This window comes from Pistacia vera, unplaced genomic scaffold, assembly GCF_008641045.1.
Source record: "Pistacia vera cultivar Batoury unplaced genomic scaffold, PisVer_v2 Contig8, whole genome shotgun sequence".
Lineage (NCBI taxonomy): Eukaryota > Viridiplantae > Streptophyta > Magnoliopsida > Sapindales > Anacardiaceae > Pistacia > Pistacia vera.
This window is the reverse complement of record NW_022196667.1, coordinates 359,117-382,041: the sequence shown is the minus strand read 5'-3', so window position 1 is coordinate 382,041 and position 22,925 is coordinate 359,117. Positions and strand designations below refer to the sequence as shown.

The following is a 22,925-nucleotide window of genomic DNA, read 5'->3' as shown; positions in this document are numbered from 1 at the left end:
ATATATAAAATGACGTGATAAAAAATTAATAAAAAAATAAATATAAAAAGTCAAATTCGTCAAATTCACTCTTCTATTTTTTTTTTTCGTATTAATTTGTAAATATATCTTTATACATCTAATATTACTCATTATTTAATTATAATCCGAGGCACTTTTGCAAAGACTATTTAGGTGGACTGACATTTTAACCCTAAATATATAATGAAAAAATCTTATTTCCTTTGATTTAGAAAATATTCAATATTACTCTCATTTTTGTAAATTTAGATATTAAAAAGAGTAAAAAACTTTTTCCCACACAAGGTTTGCCTCAATAAACTTTTCACCCAAAAAGTTTCAAAATACCACTTTCCCACATAAAGTTAGTATTCCGTTACTATCCAAAGCCCAATTCAGCCGCAAAAATTCTCTCCGTCACCAGTATTGAACCTCTAGTCTCCTCCCTACAAAAACCCTTTGACTACAACACCTAATTTCTCGATGATTGTCGGCTATCGCAAAGCTAGAGTTTCCCATTCTTAGTGGATTTTTTATGGTGAATATTCAATTAATCACCACCATTTGATTCACCAGCCTCCACTCTATAAAAACCCTCTTATCTTTGCTCTTTCTAATTCACCAAACACCGACTGAGAAAATGAAGTGTATTTTGGGTATTAACGAAATATAAACGTTGGATGAGAAACTGGTATTTTAAAACTTTTTGAGTGGAAAAATGTCATTAAGGCAAACCTTGGGTGGAAAAAAGTTCGTCTACTCTATTAAAAATTAGCCATGAAAGGATAATATTGTCAATTTACCTCATATATATACTGTATAACATTATAGAGACAAATAAGACAGTAAAGCTAATATAGCCTAATGAATTGACAAAATGAAGTTTTAAACCCTGAATTCAAAAAATGCGGGTAACATTGTATGTTTTCAAAAGTAAGGGGGAAAATGTTCTTTCACAATAGATTGGGGTGAAAATTAATCCAAAGTATTTATTCGAAAATTATTATTAACGGTCATTTATTCTTCTACTCATTCAATTAAAACTAACCATATATATTAATATTTAACAAAAATAATTGTTTGTGAAGAATAATTACCAATATTTCAAAATATATTATAGAAATTTCAGAGAGTTTAGAGTAATTGTTCCTAATAAATACAACCATCTTTAATTTCCAAGAATTAAATTAGATTCATATGCCAACAACCAAATCAAATCCAAATAACAACTAATAAGACTAAAACGAAAAAGAATATTTTCAAATTCAAAAATCCATGGATTCTCCTAATGGTAAAGGCTTGGTGCTAAGGGGTTTTCTGATGAATTCTCTTAGTGGTAAAGGCTTGGTGCTAAGGGGTTTTCTCCCTTGTGCTCCCAGGTTCGAGTTCAAATCACAAGAACGGTTGGTAATATTGTTGGTCACAGACCGCGGGGCTTGACCTGTTTTAGAAGACTTGTTCAGGGTCGGAAGACTAGTCGAGGTGCATGTAAGCTGGCTCGGATAACCCCAATAACAAAATATATATATAAATTCAATATCACCACTATGGGTTGGCTATATCAATATCAAATCACAAGAACGGTTGCTAATATTGTTGGTCACAGACCGCGGGGCTTGACCTGTTTTAGAAGCCTTGTTTAGGGTCGGAGGACTAGTCGAGGTGCATGTAAGCTGGCTCGGATAACCCCAATAACAAAATATATATATAAATTCAATATCACCACTATGGGTTGGCTATATCATATCCAAATCAACTTTTTTTTTTTTTTTTTTTTTTTTGTGATCGGCGTGTCTGCCAATTTAAACCACATTAATGGGATTCTAAATTACGATCAGAATAAAGCTCCAGTGACCATTCCTATTAACAATTGATGAGAGATTCGAACTAAAAACCTCTTGAGTAATACTCAAAAGTTTATATTAAACCACTCGATCACCTAAGGATTAATTAACATTCATGTATTGATACGATATTTCCTTGTGAAATGATGGTTAATAACTTGCACATTTTGAGATAGGTGTCTACAATACACAAAATATATTTGAATCCATTTGATTTTTGATTTTAAGTTGGTCAAAGATTCATTGTCTGCTCTGCTCTAATAATCCCAACAATAATACAACAGTTTGTGTATATAATATTGAACAATCGAGTCATTAGCTTATTTTAGTCTCAATAATCTAAAACATAATAATAAGAATAAAGAAACGAATCAGACGACATCAGATATTAGTTAAACTGGAAACGACAACGCTTCGGCTGAAGAAATACTAGCCAGTACAAACGTGCACCGTGTTAAAAAAAACACTATCACTGGTCCAGTGTTGAGAAACAGAGAATCCTCTTGACTCTTTTTCTCTTTCATTTCCGTCTATTACCTGCCAGATCCTGAGATTCAAGATCCAATCGGTAAGCAAATGTGGTTACTTGAAGTTTTTTTTTTTTTTTTTTTGCTTATATTGTTTGATGAAGAATAGTTTGTTGAATATGATTCGGTTCGGCACGGTGTAGCCGTGATGTCGGGGGTGGAGGAGAGATGGTGCGTGGTGACGGGCGGAAGGGGATTCGCCGCGCGCCATTTGGTGGAAATGCTTATCAAATACGATATGTTTTCGGTGAGAATTGCTGATTTGGGCGCCACCATTGATCTTGAACCACACGAGGAGCAGGGAATCCTTGGCCAGGCTTTGAGTTCTGGCCGTGCTCAGTATTTCTCCGTTGATCTTCGACACAAGTCTCAAGTACTTCAAGGTCTTTTTTCTTTACTTCTTTTTTATTTATCAAATTGTGTAAATAATAACATAAGATTCTACTATGATATTGAGCCAATGAACTACATGACAAATCACGCATCGCTAATTTACAATTCATATTGCCAAAGTGCCACAATTACTGTAACCGGAATTAATAGTTTCAGTAATTCACAATATCATACAGGATACTGATATAAGTAATGGAACATGAGAAGTAAATAATATCATGTTAATGTTATAACTGGTCTAGTAATGTTAAGGGACAGTACTATGGTACTGTTTTCATTTTACATGGTTGTGATTATGACAGTGCCAATGTTGTTGCAAATATGACGCGTGTTTCTAATAACTGTTTGATCCAGTCAGGTTACCAGGACTTGCATCTTGTATCTTAGATTTTCCCTTATAGAGAAGGAATTTTTTTGATGCATATGTCTGAAATTTTTTAAAAGGGTTATTGAGTTTGTTTATTTCTCCAGCATGTAAAGGAGCTGAGGTCGTGTTCCACATGGCTGCACCCAATTCATCCATCAATAGTTATCAGCTTCATCATTCAGTTAATATTGGAGGTAAGAAATTGTTTGCCATTAGCTATAGGATTTGAACTTTCAGTTCTTGCCTAATGTTTGTGATTTTTTTCTTAATATAAACTCTGATTTGCAGGAACGGCTAATGTTATTGAAGCTTGTATTGAGGGCAAAGTAAAGAGACTCATTTATACTAGCTCCGCTAGTGTGGTTTTTGATGGGATTCATGGAATTATTAATGGGAATGAGTTATTACCATATGCTTCTAAGGTATGCATTTCACCCTCATATTACCTTATCTTGAACACTAGCAATGCTAATACTACCTTATTTAGAACATGTTGAGTTATTGCTTAACCTAAAAATTTAAACTGACAGGTGAAAGTCCTATGTACTATTTTAAGCTCAATCACACCCTGTACCATTTAGTCAACTTGGATGTGCTACCCATGCTAAGTTACATTCTGATGTGTTCCCGTAAATTAGTTTGTTTGTGTTCCTCACTGCAACTGACATGAGCCTTGCTTAATATTTATCTCCAATTGTTTCAGCACATTGATTCATATTCAGCTACAAAAGCTGAAGGAGAGAGGTTGATCATTAAGGCAAATGGTGCTAATGGGCTTCTAACTTGTTGCTTACGCCCCAGCAGCATTTTTGGTCCTGGTGATAGGTTGCTGGTTCCCTCTTTGGTTGATGCTGCAAGGGCAGGAAAGTCTAAGGTACCATTTTTGCTGTCTCTGTTAATTTTAATTTCTTCTTTATTTTAGACATGAGTTCTCTGTTTTTGGGAGCTGTTTTCTAAATTTGTGCTCCATGCCACTAGTGATCCTTTTTCTTTCCCTTTCAATCTCCATGAGATGTCTATAGACTCATTTGATATGATTTTTAATTAAATTATTCTAATAAATAATTAACTTGTAGTATCTACTTCCCCATTTGTAAGATATATGCTACTCATATGACTATGGTTTTTGTAAAATGCACACTATTTTGTTGCTGTTTATTATGTTAACTGCTCTTGTGTTAAATTCCTAAATCCTTCTATTGATGGCACCAAAGCCCATCTCATATAACTCTTTATTACTATTTTGCACTAAATATTTTCATACTTTTGTCACGTGCTTGAGTCTACATTTTGTCCTGATTGCAGTTTTTAATAAACTCTGGCTCCTTGATGAAACCCATTCTGCCTTTATCTAGAAATAATGTAATATCAGTACATTGGAGATTTGGTAATCTTATTTTAAGTAATTTCCAAATATTTTAGATTCAGTATTTTGTGCAACTCAACAAAGTTCTGGTTGGCTACTTTAATCTGGTTTCACCAGTCAGTGTGTTACATTATAAACTATTATCTCTATTTCATGCAGTCTCAGCATAGTTACTTCTTGGATTGCATTTTGACCTGTTTATGTCATTCAAAATAATACCTGATGCTTTTCTGATATATATATTCAACACCTATTCTCATTTTTATCAATTGTATCTAACCTTTCTTGGTGTTTTATGTAATTTATTTTTCTTTTATTTTTGTTTCTATGTTTGTTTTTGTTGATTCATGTTATTGTGACTTCATTGTTACAGGTTATCACACAATCTCCAAATCAGTTTTTCCTAGAAAAAGAAAACAGCTTCTCTATTTTTATACTATCTATCCTATTTTGATGCTAAGAAACTAAATGGTTTTAGCATTTCTAGAAATAGGAAAGAGTTTTTTGAAATTCACACAATTAATATTCGATACTTTGGTGGACTCTAATAGGGTATTTGAATAAAAAAAAATGAAAATTGGGAAATAGGGGACCAAATTTATCGTGGCTACTCAAGAATTTCACCGTTTGAATTGAGAGTTCATTCTTATTGTAATGTTCATCTGATCTTATCAATTGGTATATTTTTTTTCTTGAACTCGAATAAATTATGTTTTTTTTTAAAGGATAGTATTAAAGATCTCATCCTTTTGGCTATGGAAGTTGATAATTCTATAATTAGCTTGGAGGCTAATCTCTCTACGGCTTGTTTGGAAAGTATATCATTGACACGACATTCATGATTGTGTGGTCAAGCCAAGACTTCTAGCTGTTAGTTATATTGCATTGCTGATCCTAATGACTCTCATCGTAATTCATCTCTGTGATTTCTTTTGATCAATTTTCATCTAAAATGTGTAGTTTGAGAGGCTTAGAATTCTGTGGAAAATAGTTCATCAAAACTCTTGACTGGTTAGGAAATGATTGAAATAATAGTGGTCATATAACAACCATCTCTGTTTCTTGGTTGGAGCTATCTATGTTTGCTCATGAGTCTACATATTACTTATTCGTAGAGATTTCCTTCAATGGAATCTAACATTTTCTTCTTTCCTTTCTGTCTCCAAATGGTCAGTTCATAATTGGTGATGGCAATAATGTTTATGATTTCACTTATGTTGAAAATGTGGCACATGCTCATATATGTGCTGAACGAGCTCTAGCTGCAGAATTGACGGTTGCTGAGAAAGCTGCAGGGCAGGTTCTGTTACAATCCCCCTGAACTTCTTTTGATCTCTGATTTATTGTTTAATATAAAAATGGGACAAAGGTGAATGATTCAGTTTTCATGACCTCTAATTTATCTGTTGATAGAATAAACTGAGAGCACAGCATAACACTCCTTAACTTACTGTTTGGTGATGATATTGCAGACATATTTTATAACCAATATGGAGCCAATCAAGTTTTGGGAATTTGTCTCACAAATTCTTGAAGGTCTTGGCTATAAGAGGTACTTTTTTCTTTCCTCATCTAGTTTAAAGAAATGCAACCAGCGGTTTGTTGTGTTGATCTCTTTCTTTGTTTATATTTTGAGTGGACCCTCTTGGTTCTTTGTTTCGCAACAAATGGTCAATGTTTTATGTTGCATATCGGAAACTTGGCATTCAGCATAGCAGTTTTTTTTTTCTTAAAACTTTCCAGTTGCCATCGGGCTTCTATGGTTTTGGAAATTGTTAAACATTCTGGATTTTGTTTTATATTTTTCAAGAGGAAATGATTTATTGTTCACTTGCTGGCACTTGTGAACTGCTAATTAGGCCTTGAAAATTAGACGCTTATAGCCTTCTCCAATAATTGCATTTTCTGTTTTTTATGCATTCTGTATTCACTAGTTCCCAAAAGAAAATTGAGGAACTAAATATGGTCATGGAAACATATACGCCCATTATTTCTTTGTCTTAATTGATGTAGTTTACAGGCCAAGTATAAGGATTCCTGCCTTGGTTATGATGCCGATTGCACACTTGGTAGAGTGTACATATAAGCTACTGGGCCCGTATGGAATGAAGGTTCCGCAGTTGACACCTTCAAGAATTAGACTTCTCTCTTGCAGCAGATCTTTTGACTGTTCAAAAGCAAAAGATCGACTTGGCTACACACCTCTTGTCTCACTTCAGGTCTGTGTTGTTCCATGAAACAAGCAAAAAATTCAATCTTTTTTACTTATTATGGAAATTTGATGTTGTTTTTATGATACTTAATCATTGTTGAAACTGTAAAATATCAATTTTGGACAATTTTTTGGTGGGAGATGCTTCATTTCTCTGTATAATTTGCACCATATTCCGTTAAACTCACTGGTTAAGGAGCTATAACTCATGAGTTTGGGTTTAAACTAAACTTCAAGGGTAGCCTCATCTACGACACTTTTAATTGCACTGGTCTCTTAGTATTTTAGCCCATTCTTAAGATATATATATTCTATAGCCGTTTTAAAACTATTTAATTGTTTGTATGAAGATTACTCTGTAATTTGCTTAGTCTGATGGTTAGTTCTTTTTTATATAATAATAAGCATAAATGTCCTAAATTAGCCTTCATTGACTAATAAGCTCTACCAACATACATTTTGTGGTCAAACAGATCCAAATTTCCATAGGGTATAGCATTTTATGTAAAGCCTAGTCAGTGGACAGACAGTTTGCTTATGACAACATATGTAATTACTCTGCAGGAGGGTCTGAGAAAGACAATCGAATCATATTCAGACTTGAGAGCTGAAAATCAATCAAAGAGAGAAGGCCCATCCAAAGCTTCTATATTTCTCGGTAGTGGAAGGGGTATAAGCATTTTTTTCCTTCCATCCAACTACTTTTACGATGTCTGGTTGTGACTATGATTCCAAATACTATGGACGCATCCTCTTAGTATTTAATTCAATACAGAAACTTACAACAATTCATAATCCAGTCGGCTTTTGTTGGATTATTTTGATTACATTTACAGTAATTATTTTTTGAGTTTTGGGCAAACTTTGTATAGTTTGCTAGTTTTCGCACAGGGAAGAGAACATTAGTCACTGTCTCGTATAGATTTGTTCCCCTTGTCAGTTTTTTGTTATCTTTGTGGATCTCTAGTCCACACATGTACCTACCTCAATCTCTTCTTTAATACATAGTTTTATCGTTTCTTTTCAAAAAAAAAAAATAGTATAGTTAATTTGTTGATTGTAGTGGAAAACTGTTATACCATCGGTAGAAGAACCCTGAATGTGTAATCAAACTGAGGGACACAAGCTTTTAGAGTAGTTAGGGAATGTTGCTATGGACGATGGTAATTTCTATTATAATGACACATTATTTTAAATGACATACTAGCATACACAATATAGTTTTTACTCTTAAGCAGTGACACATCAAGTCATTTTGCTTGTGTGTTAACCATGTAATCACCTAATATATGTGTTGGAAACCTCTCTTGTGTCTTTTTTAATTTTAAGTGCACTTTGTTTGGATAGGGTCTATCTTATAGGGAGCATAATAGCATCTTTGTGATATGATTATTGATTGAACATTCTAAGAAGTGCACAAGTTCACAAGGAGAAGAGAGACAAGGGGGATGGGAAGAAATTATGTATATATGTTGATTGACAAAGTCTCTTTGCATTGATGCCTTGCAGTTGCTGACACACTACTCTGGAAAGATAAAAAGCAGACTCTCTCTGCAGTGTTAATTTTGGTGGCAATTTACTACAACTTCATTTTGTCTGGTCCGACCATCATTTCTACTCTTTCACAGCTTCTCTTGTTGACAGTAGTCTTCTTGTTCATCCATGGAATTTTGCCAGAGAAAATGTATGTATGCCAACTCTCTTCTTTAAATGCTAATACAACAAAATGCCTGTTTTGTACACTATCATTAATTAGGATCATGATTGGCCAAATTTTCTTTATCTGGTTTGTGAATAAAAAACTATTATGTTAGTTCTTTCTGAGTCATACGACCATCTACGAAATCAATTTAACTTGGTTGTAAATATGAACTTTCTGTTGTTCATCCTGTCGAATTGATATTCAGCATCATCAAATATGTAATAGAGTGTGGGCTGTGTTTGATAACTACCTGATAGTAACACTGTATTTACATATTATAATATAGGTCATGATAGAGTTCCTAGTGCAGGGAAGTTTGACTAATGTCGAAGAATGGAATTTTCTGCTTGTGCAGATTGGGATATACAATTGAGAAAATTCCTACATCACATTTCCAATTGTCTGAAGAGAAATCGCACCGAGTCGCTCTGTCTGTGATCTCATTGTGGAATACTGCTATTGATGTTTTAAAATCTCTTTCCATGGGTAATGACTGGTTGCTGTTCCTCAAGGTATATACAATGCCCAGTAGCCTTTTTTTTAAAATTTTTTTTTAAAACATGGTTGTATTTTCTTATACCTAGCTACGTTTTAAAAATGTGGTACAATGGACTTTTATCTTCAAGAAGGCATTATTTAACTTCTCTTAAATATAGAACAAAATCAGACATAACCTAGGACGTCAGGAATGTTTTTAGTACATGGTATTGAAGGAAGACTTTTCCCTCTCTCTCTCTCTCTCTCTCTCTCTCTCTCTTCCTTGAATTTCCTAAAACAAACTGGTAGTGTTGACATAGATATTATTATGAACGTAAAAGTCAATACCTGATAATTACTCTTTGAAAAAATATAGAGTTTTTGCAATTTCAGTCTTGCACTAGCTCTTGTAAAGTAATGCATCTGATCATCTCATAACTCTACCTATCTGTTCACACATTGGGAAGGATTAAAATTTCGAATTATGTTCAAACAATTAATGAAAGCATTAATTCAGTTTTCAGATCAGTAAGTTCCAGTATTACCTTAGCTGACAGACAGGATGGTTCAATATATTTATAATGTGCACAGATATGAGCATCCCACTGATCTGTTGCAACTTCATAAGGTCTATAGTGGTGGAACATAGCATTAGGTGAAGTTATCCTTTTTCCAAAAACTGAGTTACGCTAGAGAAAATGTAAATGGATCCCACCTTCTGATCCTGACTTGACATTGGGAGTAAAATTTTCTTGTACAATAACTGGAATTTGGTAATTTTCCCGTTGGCAAGAAAGTGTGCTTCCAACTTGGTTCATCTTTTGTAATTGAAGGCTATAATGTTGAAGAGAGTTGAGGGGAGTGGGGTCATTCACCAGGCCTTTGGTGATTAACTTTCAATATTATCCAAATTCTGTTTTATTAGAAGTTTTTTATTTGGTCGCTTGTGTAACTCCACCAATAGATAAAACCTAAAAACCTCATCAGGAATTTTGTCTTTTATTGCATTGGTCGTGAACAAGCTTAGCTGACTCTTAGCATATCTCTCTCCATGTTCAGTTGACCTGGTTTTTCCTAGTACAATCATCTCTCGAAGAGATTTAGGTGAATGTTGAACAAACAGAGATGAATCTAACCAAATCTTTTCTGACACATTATGAGAATCTAACTGGTTGGGCCTACTTTTTTGTTTTTGTAAATTTGAGTTTATTTTCATGAGGTTGAGTGTACATTCAGCCCCCAAAAAATAGGTGTTAATAGTTTAGTAAAGATGAGGCACTGCACACGATTCACAAATAATATTCCAGAACATGAGTAAGATTGTTATTGTTCTTCCTTGTAAACACACTGTTATATTGGTTGACCAGCAGTCTTCTTCTGCTGACATGCAGATGCATAAATAGCCTTTGGTTTTCTAGTTATCATTAATACTTCCATATATATATGAAATCTCATTGTGCTTACGAACTACGTGATGAGACATTGAATGGTCATTTAAAAATTGTTTTGTTAATTGCTATGGTGGGTGAAAGATTGTTTGCTAACGATTCATCTTGTTCTGGCAATTAAACAGGTTATTCTCTCTCTATTGATACTAAGCTTTCTTGGGGCTATGCCTTTTCAGAGCTTGTATGCTATAGGTCCTCTCTCTCACTTTCTCATGCTCATACTCATTCTCATACATGGATGTGCACATGATTGTTAACCATAAGAATGTCTAGGGTCATAAATGAATTTTTCTGGTTGGTCTCTGGAGAACCAGAATAATTAGTGCTGATGCTCCCGCATAAAACTTAATACTGTTTCGGTTACCCTATTATATCCATCTATTACTTGAAATCCAATTTTTTAAAGTTTAGGGTTTAGGATTCCTTGCCCGCTTTTACTATCACTTTCTTAAAATATTTGTACAGTGACTAATTTCCTTCCAAAGCAGAAGATTTATCATCTCCATTGATATTTGCAGGACTTCCTTTGGCCTTTGTGATTTTCTATGTGTATGAGAAAAAGGAGCAAGAAATCGATTCCATGGTTCTGGATGTTGTCTCCTTCATGGGCAAATTGAAATCTGATGTTGCTAGAAAATTGCGTACTTCCAAGAAGAATGACTAATAGCTGATGACCCTAATTTCCTTCCAAATGAAACGGTGATTGCATCTTCATTCATTCCTCGATTTGCAGCCCTTCAAACTGATATGCCGTCGCCGCTCTTTTATAATTTTTCTTGTACTCAGTTTTGTACCGTCATTCTTCTAGAGCACACCGGGTAAAGAAAGCTATTTAAATTCATTTTTTTTTTTAACTGAATGCTTATACAGCAGGTTTAGATTCTCCCTTTAGGTGTACTCTCTTATTTGGTCTTTTAGCTATGTGGTTTCATTCTTTGGGCTTTATGTATCATTTTTCCGTAGGGTGCATTTGGTTCAGAGAATATTGTATTATTGAGAATATTATATTAATAGACAGATAGATTATCTTAAAGATTACTGAGAATATTTAGGGAAATGTATTTGGTTAGGTTGAAGTAAATTGTTAGGTATATTATATTAATCTGTTTGGTTGGGAGGTAAATGGGTGGATATGTTATATAAATTACTAAATTGAAAATATTAATATAATATATATATATATTTTTTTTAGAATCATTTCTTTTAAACGACTATATTTGAAATTTTGTTAAAACACTACAGCCATATAAAACTTTAATTTGTAGCAAAATCACCATCATCCACCCCAAGCCATTATCGATAGCCAGTACACCATCGTCGGCAGTCGTTGAAATGGCGCACGATCGATCGGATTTGGTCGGTCGTGTGTCGGTAAAGTCGTTTTCGATCATGAATATGTGATCTATGGCTGCAAACAGCCAGATCTGGCCTTTTCAGATCTGGCCATGAAAAGGCCAGATCTTTGGTTGTAATCTAGTTGTTTTTGGCTAGATCAAAGGTTGGAAACATCCATATCGTTGTGGATTTGGTTGGAAACGACCAGATCTATTCTAGCCATTTCCAACCACATATATAGCGACTGTCGGCGGTGGTCGACGGTGGTGGTTGACGGCACTGTTTTAAAAGCCGGACCGAACCGACCGGTCCAATCGGTTGGACCGTGAACCGGTCACGTGTCCGGTTCGAGTCACACTCAAACCCGCTAATATACATTAAGCCACTTTAAACCGGTTGAAAACCGGATAATGTGAGTGAACCGACGGTCCAACCGGATCGGTGGAAAAACCAGTCCACAATTTAAATCCCTAATACGCGACAATCTTCTTCCCTTTCACGCAGCCCTTTCTCATCTTCTTCTCTGTCACGTAACCCTTTCTCATCTTCTTCTCTTTCAGTCTTTCTCAGCTTTTCTGACGAAAATTTCTCAGCAAACACTCTCATCTCTGTGAAAATTCTACGGTTTTGCCTCTATCTTCTATTCTCTCTGAAATCCCACTCTTCTGTTTACTGACTCTTTATAAATATTAGTCAAAAGGGGCTAAGAAAAAGGTATCTAAAGAACTATAGCCTGCAACTGCCGCCAGTTGTTTGTTTGTTTGCCGTTGAGAGGAGAAGCTTCAGCTAGCTTGAGTGATTATCGTTTAAACTGCCCAGCACTGTGAGGTACATATGATTTTTTCCTTTCTTTTTCTCTCTGTAGTCTGTAGTGATCTTATGCTTTGGTTGTTTGATTTGATCTCTTTGTTTGATCGGTAAGATCTCCTGGTTTTAGAGTAAAAAAGGGTTTTGAAATCGAATCCCACTTGGGATTTTGTGTTGAAACTGATGATGAGTGATGTTTTTGAAGCTGAACTTTCTCTCTGCTCTTTGTTTTCTAAGTAACATTAGAACTTCGTTAAGAAATGAGAAAAATGGTTGAATTTGTTCGGTCTTCTTTGTTTTCAGTCATGAATATGATTTTATGAAGAACTGGGAAAAAATGGTTGAATTTGATGAGTTTGTGTTGGTGATTTTTATTTTTGGATTTAACGATAAATACAATAAAATTAGTTGGTGATATAGGCTTCTAAAATTTAGGTCTATATTTGCGCAAAAAAAGTGCAGGGAATTTATTCCAATTTATATATGGTAACAAATGATGAGGTCTATGTAAGTTTTAAAACCTTTATGTATACTTTTGTAGTTTGACTACTACAACCTCATATCTTTTAAACGTAAAAGATGGGAGTAATAGAATTAAGTGAAAATTAACAATGTTATTATAGGTGTTGGGATCTTTTAATTTCTGTAGAGCCAGATATTGATGTTAAAAATCAGTCCTTGATTGATTCCATTACAGAAAGTTCAATGTTCTACCACTGATTGGATGTAGAGTTTGCAATATTTTTTTGAAAATGCTGATACATGACCAAGAGTTTAAACAAAGATGAAAATTGCTTTTGCTGAGAGACTGTAGATGATTAAGTAATTGGATTAGCTAGTATAGATTTTCAAGTCATAAAAAGCTTCCCTTAGCTGATAGTTGTTATGATAGTTTTTTTTGCATTATGAGGCTTGGGCAGATTGAGCAGTTTTTTAGCTAGTATAGATTTTCAAGTCATAAAAAACCATTCATATATAGTTTTGCAAAACCTGGTTAAACAAGATAGGATATCTGCAGATTGGGCTGGCATACTCTATTTTAAGTCATTCTTTCGTGGCTGTGGTTGTGAGCATAACTTTCTATCACATTCAAACTAATAGTTGGTACTAGCACTGTAGTAATCATATTCTTTTGTGGCTATGGTTGTGACTGTGGTTTTGGTTGACGACAAGTTTTGTTTTATGTTACATTTATATGCTATATAAAAACAATTAACAATGTATTTTGTATTTGATTCTTTTGATTATACCAAAAAGTTTACTCACAGATGTTCTTGAAAAAGATTAAAACTTAATATCTATTTAAATTAAATTACAAGTTTTAACTTATGATTTCTCTTTTTTATGAAATTTGCGTAGATGGTGGTGATGGTTTTGATGACGATGATGGTGATGAATTTCGATGCTAGTGTGTGAAGCTCAATCAACATGGAGATGGATAAAAGAAAAAACACTTGTATCAAATGTTTTGTTATTAATTTTTAATTATTATGCATTTTGTCATTTGATATGTAAATACAACATCATGTTTGGATTTAGACTTGAATTGTTATTAAATACTTAAATTATGTTAGGATTGTTGTTGAATTTGAACTTTGAGTCATGTTGGGCAGTAATTAAATTGTTATTGTCTTATTGAAAAATAGAAATCTAAAAAAAAAAATTGTTTTTTTTTTTTAATATGCTGACATCATTATGATGTTTGATGATGCCACCGGTCCAACCGACCGTCTAACCGGTTGGATCGGTTGAACTGTGACCCAGCCATCAGAGCGAGTTGCCCTCCGGTCCAGTTTTTAAAATAATGGTTGACGGTAGTCTTGGGTAGTTGGGGGTATTTTGTTTACTTTTAAACTTTTTTATGGCTAGAGTGTTTTAGCTAAATTTTTAAATGTAGGGGGTTTGAGTAATTGTTATTTGGTAGACATTTAAGGGCAATTGTGTTTGAAATAATATTTAATTAAAGGTAAAATATGTATAAAATCATATTACCTTGGTAATTTTTTAATAACATCCTCTGACAAGGTAATCTTATTACCTCCTATATTATCAACAGCAAATACTATTTTTAACAAAAGATTACTGTAATATTTTATTACTTATAAAACAAACAAAGGAATCGTAAAAATTAAACGAAGATTAGTGAAGCCTATTTTACCTTGAACCAAACGAAAAATTTTAGAATAGTGGAAATTGTATGATTGGAGCTTGCTTCAAGGAGAAATGTATTGAATTTTCATTAACTTGTTAACTATGTAATATTTTACATCACTATCAAACTATCCTGTCTTCAACACAACCATGTTACATCGATGGCAACATCTTCGTTGTTATATAATTGGGCTATGATTATGTTATGCCTAAAAAGTCACGCTTATGTCAGTCTAATAAATGTCTTTTTGTACTAGCTGTCAAACCTATATCTCCTCAAAGATATTCATACCAACCATATCTCATTTCAAGAGATGAATGGAAGAGAGCCTTCCATGTGTCAAGAGAACTTGCAAAACACTTATTACATTGAGTGCAAAGGTGTATAAATTGGCAATTCTCTTCCAGAAAAGGGGGGTTGGGTATATGAGAGCTAACCATAGTTTGAGCTCAATTCTTTCTCTGTGTAAACACTGTATTTCTTCATCTTTGTATGCCTTACGGGCAATATCATAGAAATAGTCAGAGATCAATAAAATAACAGTGGATGTAGGAGTCGCTTTAAGCATCCGAACCACTATAAAAACTTCTCTTATCAGCCTATTATTTATGTTTTCTGTAACATATATAATCTCAGCTCTGTATTCAAATCTCATGGATCCATCACGTGTAATTTCTAAGAACCTCTTAGCACTTTGCACGTGCGAGTCGTTGGCGTCCAAAATCAAGCGTCAACAGTTTGGTGGCCCATGTAGGTCCGATTCTCAAACCTGTGTCCAAGTTCCCTGATGGCGTGCTCAGATCTCAAACCTGCGTCAGAATTCTCCAATCGCGTGGCTACATCGCAGATCGCACATGTTAGAATTCTCCAATCGCGCGGCCAAATCGCACGTCTCAGAGTTCTCCGATCGCCTGGCCAGATCGCAGATCGCACGAGTTAAAATTCTCCAATCGCGTGGCCAGATCGCAGATCGCACGCGTCAGAATTCTCCAATCGCGTGGCCAGATGGAAAATCGCATGTCTCCGAGTTCTCCGATCGCGTGGCCATATCGCAGATCACATGCACAAGTCGTCCTTATCCTCGGCTTCAGATCACTGATCTTTAGCTTCAAATCGCGTGTTCAGATCGCTGATCACACGTTGAGATCGCTGATCTCTTGTGCTCTTAGGTCAAACTCGTTATAACCTTTTCAGGTCGAGCTCATTATGACCTTTTCAGGTCGAGCTCATTATGTCCTCTCAGGTTGAGCTCGTTATGACCTTTGAGGTTGAGCTCGTTATGCTTTGAGGTCGAGCTCGTTTTGCTCTCAAATTGAGCTCGTTTTGCTCAAATTGAGCTCGTTTTAATTTCAGGTCGAGCTCCTAGCAGGTCAAGCTCCTAGCAGATTTCAGGTCGAGCTCCTAATAGATTGCGATCAGCTCCTAGCTCTTAGCACTCGATCGTGCCAAGAATAGTTTGAGCTCTTCAGTTCGAGACTGCAGCCATTTAGATCAAAGACTTTAGTTTCTGAAGCGCGATTACGCACTCCAAAAACTGGGGGCTTCTGTTATATCTAAAAAGTCACGCTTATGTCAGCCTAATAAATGTCTTTTTGTACTAGCTGCCAAGCCCATATCTCCTCAAAGATATTCATACCAACCATATCTCATTTCAAGAGATGAATGGACAAGAGCCTTCTATGTGTCAAGGTAACTTGCAAAACACTCATTACATTGAGTGGAAAGGTGTATAAATTGGCACTTCTCTTCCCGAAGAGGGGGGCTGGGCATATGAGAGCTAACCATAGTTTGAGCTCAATTCTTTCTCTCTGTAAATACTATATTTCTTTATCTTTGTATGCCTTACGGGCAATATCATAGAAATAGTTAGAGATCAATAAAATAACAGTGGATATAGGAGTCGCTTTAAGCATTCGAACCACTATAAAAACCTCTCTTGTCAGCCTATTATTTATGTTTTCTGTAACATATATAATCTCAGCTCTGTATTCAAATCTTATAGATCCATCACATGTAATTTCTAAGACCCTCTTAGCACTTTACACGTGCGAGTCGTTGGCGTCTAAAATCAAGCCTCAATAGATTAATTATCTTCTTGGCTTTTTATTTCGAAACAGGCCCTCTCTAATGTTTTTGTATTTATTTGAAATTGTGACTAGCTAGTTGCTTGTTTTAATTTATGTTAACACAGGTAAATAAAATATGATATAAGTCGATTAAACCAAGGGCCAAAGTTTAGTTTTGCAGCCCCACTAAATTAGTGGTTGATGATTATCTCAATGCAGCTGTCCCGTCAACCTAATAACATCCATTTATTTCGATTAGAGTTTAATAAAAATTGCTCACAGCCTTAAGACAAGTCAATCAAGCTGAAAGAATTACAACAATGGCACAAATTTCTAACAGATTGATATCGTTGCTTGGCACCAATAACACTGATCATATTTTCTTGCAAAGTAATGGCAATAAGGTTTCATAATTTCCCATCTCAACCATTTACAACATCTGTGTTCTTAATATCTGTCAAATTCAATATTGTTTTACTACTTTCAACATTTATATTTGGCTAAGTGTTTGCAGGCAACAGTTGATAAATTGGAGGACAAAATTATTGGTCTCTACTTTGCATCTTCGTCTTGTCCAAGAAGCCAAATATTCACACCACTACTTGTTCAAACCTACAATGAAATCATCTCAAAAGACAAGTTTGAAATCATACTTGTCTCTTTAGACAATGATGAAGAATCCTTTCATGGGTATTTCTTTACTATGCCATGGCTCGCTATTCCACATTCCAATGAAACAGCTCGCCATGGCTTGAAGAGTTTGTATTCTGTTCAAGAAACTCCCCATCTCATAATCTTGAGTAAGGAGGGTGATTTAGTGAGCAGTATTGGGCACTTTCTTGTTGCTGAGTTTGGCTCATTGGCGTATCCTTTTACAAAACATAGAATCAAGGAACTGAAAGATGAAGAAGAGGCTCAAAAGAAGAACCAAACTTTAAGAACTATATTGGCAACACCTTCTCGAGATTTTGTAATTTCAAATGAGGGGAAAGAGGTAATATACTTGAATATAAGTATTACTTGTATCATTGCTTTATATCCCTTGCTTTGATTTGATTGTTCAATTTTCAAACTTAGGTGGCAATCTCTGAGCTTGAAGGCAAGATGGTGGGCTTGTACATGTATCTTGGTTCTCATAGATCATGCAAGAATTTCACCCCAACGCTAATAGATTTCTATAAGAGCTTGAAGGAGAAAGGAGAGAGTTTCGAGATCGTATTCGTTTCACTGGATGATGGTGATAAGGAATCTTATGAAAAGGAATTCATGAAGATGCCATGGCTGGCCATTCCATTTGGTGACAATGCTCTCAAGAAACTACCCAAGTACTTAGAGCTGAGGTCGTTGCCAACATTGTTGATTCTGGGGCCGGATGGAAAAACTCTTAACCTCAATGTCCGCGATTACGTTGCAGAATTTGGAGTTCAGGCGTACCCCTTTTCGCCCCAGAAGTTATCACAGCTAGATGAGTTGAATAAGGCACGAAGCGAGTCGCAAACCTTGCAGTCGCTTCTGGTTTCTGACGAACTGGATTTTGTATTAGACAAAAGCGGCATGAAGGTAACACTTTATTGAGGAATATGATTATTAGGTTTGTTTCGATTAGTTTGGAAAACAAAATTAAGCAAGTTCAGTTGTTCTGAAATATTGCAGGTTCCAGTATCTGAACTTGTAGGCAAAACTGTACTTCTCTACTTCTCTCGACTGCACTGTCCTCCATGCCGAGCATTCACGCCTAAACTAGCCAAGACATACCATGAAATCAAATCCAAGCACCCTGACTTCGAAGTTGTTTTTGTGTCACTTGACTTCAACGAGGAATCCTTCAAAGAGTATTATTCTGAAATGCCCTGGTTGGCTCTCCCTTACGATGACAAGAGGGAAACTTTGCTTAAACTGACGTTTAAGTACCGCAGCCTCCTCCCTCACCTCGCAGCTATTGGACCAAATGGTAAGACACTCACCGACGAAGCGAGAGAACTTGTGGTGTTCTTCGGATCAGATGCATATCCTTTCACCGAGGAGAGAAAGAAGGAAATGGATAGAAAGCTTGAGAAGATGGCAAAGGGGTGGCCGGAGAAGGTGAGAAGCAGGAAGCATGAACATCATGAAATTGTTCTTTCTCAGCGTGGCATTTGCAAATGTGGTGGGTGTAATGAATTAGCAGTTGGGTGGGTTTTTGGCTGTGATGAGTGTGACTTCTATCTTCATCCTGAATGTGCAATGGAGCAAGAAAATGGTGATGGGATCGGAAGTTGTGATGGTGATGAAGTTTGGAAATGTGAAGGAGAAGTTTGCTACAAAGCATGAATTCTCCATTCTATATGAAGCATTTACCATGGTCATAAGCCGCAATAAAATGTCTATTAAGTTTGGTATATCAATATCATGACATGTTTTTATATTATGTATAAATAAAATTTAAAATTTATGGATTGTAATTCTTTTTTTTTTTGTTGACCGGGGATGCTTACCTCAATTAATTCCTCGAGATCATGAAGTTAACAACTGGATAAGCCTCTAATGACCACCCTTATTAGTAACCGAGATGAATTGAACTTAAAACCTCTTAATACTATCTATAAGAGTCTTAGTTGACCACTCGACTACCCAGTGGTTAATTGTAATTCATTTTGTCATATATTTTTTTTAGATTAAAGTTTTTTTTTTTTTTTTTTTAATCATTGTAGCTTTAACCAACTGATTTTGACTTCAAAATTGTTACCTAGAAATTGATAGAAACCTATAAATTCAGAATTAAATATAAAAATATATATGGAAAACAAAAGATTAGAAGAAAAGAAGAAGATTGTCTTAAGGATTCATTTTAAATTTGTTTGAATCTGTTTTCACTTGTAAGCAAGGCATCTCTCTTGCAATTATTGTGGATGATTGTTGTTTGTAATGGGACTACCGGATAAATTGGGCTGCTGTCATGATAGTGGCTTGGACAGCTTGGACCGTTCTCATGGTAGTCTGGGCCCGGGCCTAGACAGTTTGTAATGGACCGTTCTCATGACAGACTTTTATTGGATGATAGAAATTAAAGTACAATCAAATTTAAAATTAAACGTGGGGGAACCCAGAGAAATCCTATAAATACGCAGCCCTTATGCGACGTGACTGATAAATTTTGTGACACACAGAAAACCTCCACAGAGGATGGCTTCTGCTTCAGAGGACTCCGTCGCCAAGCAAGGTAATGGCTTCAGTTTACTAAATTAGATTTTTGTGTTTCGTATTTTTAATTTTTTTTTCTATAATTTTGCTTTGTAGTTTAAGTTTGATATTAATTTCATCTGTTTGCCCTATATTGATTTGTAGCGCACTAGTGGCTTTACTCAGTATTCCTTTTAATCATTTAGGAAGGGATCGGTTGTTGGTTACTCAGTAGTGCTTTAAATTGAGAAAACATTATATTTACTCTCCCCATGTATATTTTTTTAACATCAATCTCGTAAAAGTTTTCCGATATTTATATGCCCATATGTAAAGAAAGCAAAAACAAAAATATAGATAGAGAAGCGTTTATAATGCCAATTTTTTTTTTTTTTTTTTCAAAACATTGCTAAAATTCTCATAAATATATAGCAATTTTTTATTTCATGATCTGGGTGTCCGGGTTAGATTACACGCACTTTAATTAATCCATCAGGACCTTGAAACTATCGAAACTCTAGTGACCACCCTTATTAGCAATCATGTGGACTCGAACTAGGAAGACAATATTAAATTCTCATCTTACTTTTTTACCCTTATGAGGAAGGGAACTTGGGAAACCATGTTATATTCTCCTCTTGAGAGACTATGTTAGATCCTCATCTTGCTTTTTTATCATTAAAGGGATTCGAACTTGAAAGACCATGTTAGATCTTCTTTTGCTCTTGTACCATTAGGCCAGTTAGTAGCAGTTAATATATAGCAATTATTAGCGCATCAAGAACCCGTCATGTATTCCTTTATGTGTTTTATTATTCCAAGGATTTTGGTTTTAATTCTTATTAATGATAAAAATAAATGTATGTGTTGATGCTGGTTTTTGGCACCAACTAATTGTCACATGCGTAACGCTGATTGGCCAATAAACACACGTGATAATGAATATAAAAAGCAAAATAAATGCAACGAGAGTTTTTAAAGTGATTCGGATTCTAAGGTAGCAAGTCCTACTTCCACTGATTTGTGTTTGCATTGATCGTGTGGGTCAGGTCGCGATAGCGGACTGACTTACAGAAGATTTAGGAAAAGTAAATGTGTTGTTTACAAGAGAGAGAGTTTCTCAGTGTAAAAAATGGCTGAATCTCCTTAATGAAGGGGTCTTCTTCATTTTATATCAAACTGAAGCGTGTAATCATCATTAAATCCATGGGTTGGTGTGATTGTCAGGATATAATCCAGCTTTATGTCCCATTGCTCTCTTCCCAACTGATTTCGCACGATTTATGCAGGGCAAAGGACATGTGTGAGCTCCATATCATTTGGCAGGTCTGACGGGAGCATGTCACTCTTCACGTGACTTTCCCACGTCAGCCCTATTTTCCCAGGCTAACAGAAGACCCCTAGTTTTTAAGGTTTGAGGATCGAACCTTGGAAACTAAGTCACATTGGAGGTGTCTGGGCGCTCCGACCTGAGTAGGATGAGCTCGGCACAAGACTCTTGGCGAACACGATCTCGCACAATTCCTTGCCTAAGCGACCTGACAATCTTCATCCTAGCGACCTGGATCTGATGGACGCTCCTTTCTGTACCTTAGAGATTCAATGAACCTGGTTCTGCGCTGTCAGGCGCTCTGCACGCGTTAAAGCGTTTGTCAGACACATTAAATGCGTTGTGTGCTGACCCGACGCCATTTTGACAGCATTGGTTGTGTAACGCATTCGAAACGACGACTCTTATCACAGCATTTAATGCGACGTGAGGCGCATTTAATGCGGGGAGAGAGAGAGGGCTGTCGTTTCGGTTCTGAGGGGTGGTAACCGTTGATTCGCAATCTATATAAAAACTTGCATTTTTCAGATGAGGTCACCGAATTTTCTTTTGCTTCGAGTGACAAACCTTCGCAAACCAAAAATCATTCTTTTCCGATCGGCGCTTCTCAGGCAACTGAAACGAGTTTCAGCCTCAGCTTCGCATCCCAGAGAGTAAGATTCTCTTTTCCCTTTTTTTATTTTGCATTCGTTTGGTTGGGCCATGGCGTTGGGTCTCCCGGTGTTTCACCAGAGACGTGACGTCGTCATTGGATTCGAGCCGTGGATGGCGGCTCAAGTTACTGTTAGGGCTTAAGGGATTTATCCCACACTGCCGCGCGAGACATGCGAGGGCTAAAATGACCTGTCTGTCGATGTTGCAGATTGGAATGGAACCGTCAGCATCCAGACCCGAGGAAGGAGCCAGCTCGTCCTCGCGGGAGGTTCCCGAGGACGCAGCCCTCGACGTCTACTCGGTTCTCACCTCAGGGGAATTTGATAGGATAAAAAGGCAGTTTGAGGTCCGCACGGAGGTGTTCCTCGACCATACCAGGTCGTCACGGTGCCCCTCTGATGGTCTTGCCGCGATCTCCGAAGAGATCTTCAAGGGTGGGGGGAGGATTCCCTTCCATCCTTTCATCAGGTCGGTCCTGGACCATTTCGGGATCGCACCGATGCAGCTGACTTCAAACGCGTATGTCATCACTGTCGCGATGTACATCGCGTGCTGCGAAAGCGGCTTGGGCGAGCCAACGGCAGTGGAGCTCAGCGTCGCCTATTATCTCAAAAAGAGCAGGGACAAGGACTCATACTATTTGTCTCGGCGACCTACCATTGCCGCAGGGATACACAGCTATCCCAGCAATGCAGGGGCCTACGAGACAAAGTTCTTCTTCTTTTGTTATGACGGCTACTGCCGCTTTCAGGATCCAAGTAGGTTTTTTTCTGCTGGGTTCATTATCTGCTCGCATGATCTATAGTAACGACCTGTTTTCTTTTGCAGTTAACAGAACGACCAGCCAAAACTTACTTGCCGACCCAAACAGGCTTGTATCTTTTGGAGTACTGGATAAGGAGAGCCGGGACGCGAGGAAGCTTGTGACGACCGCGAACTTGCGGAAGTATGGTTTTTTCAGCGACAAAGCGTCTTTAGAACCCCCAGAAGGTAAGTTATAATGGTTCCCTTCTGGTCGCGGGACAATTTTGTTTACTAACGAACTTAAGTGCAGAAACTATGCCCCCAAAGGAGTCCGAGCAGCCC

At 36.3% G+C, this 22,925-nt stretch overlaps 2 protein-coding genes across 2 annotated transcripts; both read left to right on the top strand.

Moving 5' to 3' along the window:
* Positions 1-2,254: 2,254 nt before the first annotated feature.
* On the top strand, positions 2,255-11,369 carry LOC116117123 (3beta-hydroxysteroid-dehydrogenase/decarboxylase-like). Its single transcript, XM_031403144.1, has 13 exons — positions 2,255-2,412; positions 2,515-2,754; positions 3,236-3,325; positions 3,420-3,553; positions 3,835-4,005; positions 5,672-5,797; positions 5,970-6,049; positions 6,518-6,716; positions 7,274-7,379; positions 8,219-8,393; positions 8,767-8,923; positions 10,462-10,528; positions 10,855-11,369. Exons 2-13 carry the CDS (start codon positions 2,520-2,522, stop codon positions 10,998-11,000), a joined length of 1,686 nt encoding a protein of 561 aa, XP_031259004.1. The 5' UTR covers positions 2,255-2,412; positions 2,515-2,519; the 3' UTR covers positions 11,001-11,369.
* Positions 11,370-17,279: 5,910 nt separating this feature from the next.
* LOC116117091 (probable nucleoredoxin 1) lies at positions 17,280-19,051 on the top strand. The gene is made up of 3 exons (XM_031403120.1): positions 17,280-17,690; positions 17,774-18,256; positions 18,350-19,051. The coding sequence occupies exons 1-3, from the start codon at positions 17,400-17,402 to the stop codon at positions 19,004-19,006; spliced, it is 1,431 nt and encodes a 476-aa protein (XP_031258980.1). The 5' UTR covers positions 17,280-17,399; the 3' UTR covers positions 19,007-19,051.
* Positions 19,052-22,925: the final 3,874 nt, after the last annotated feature.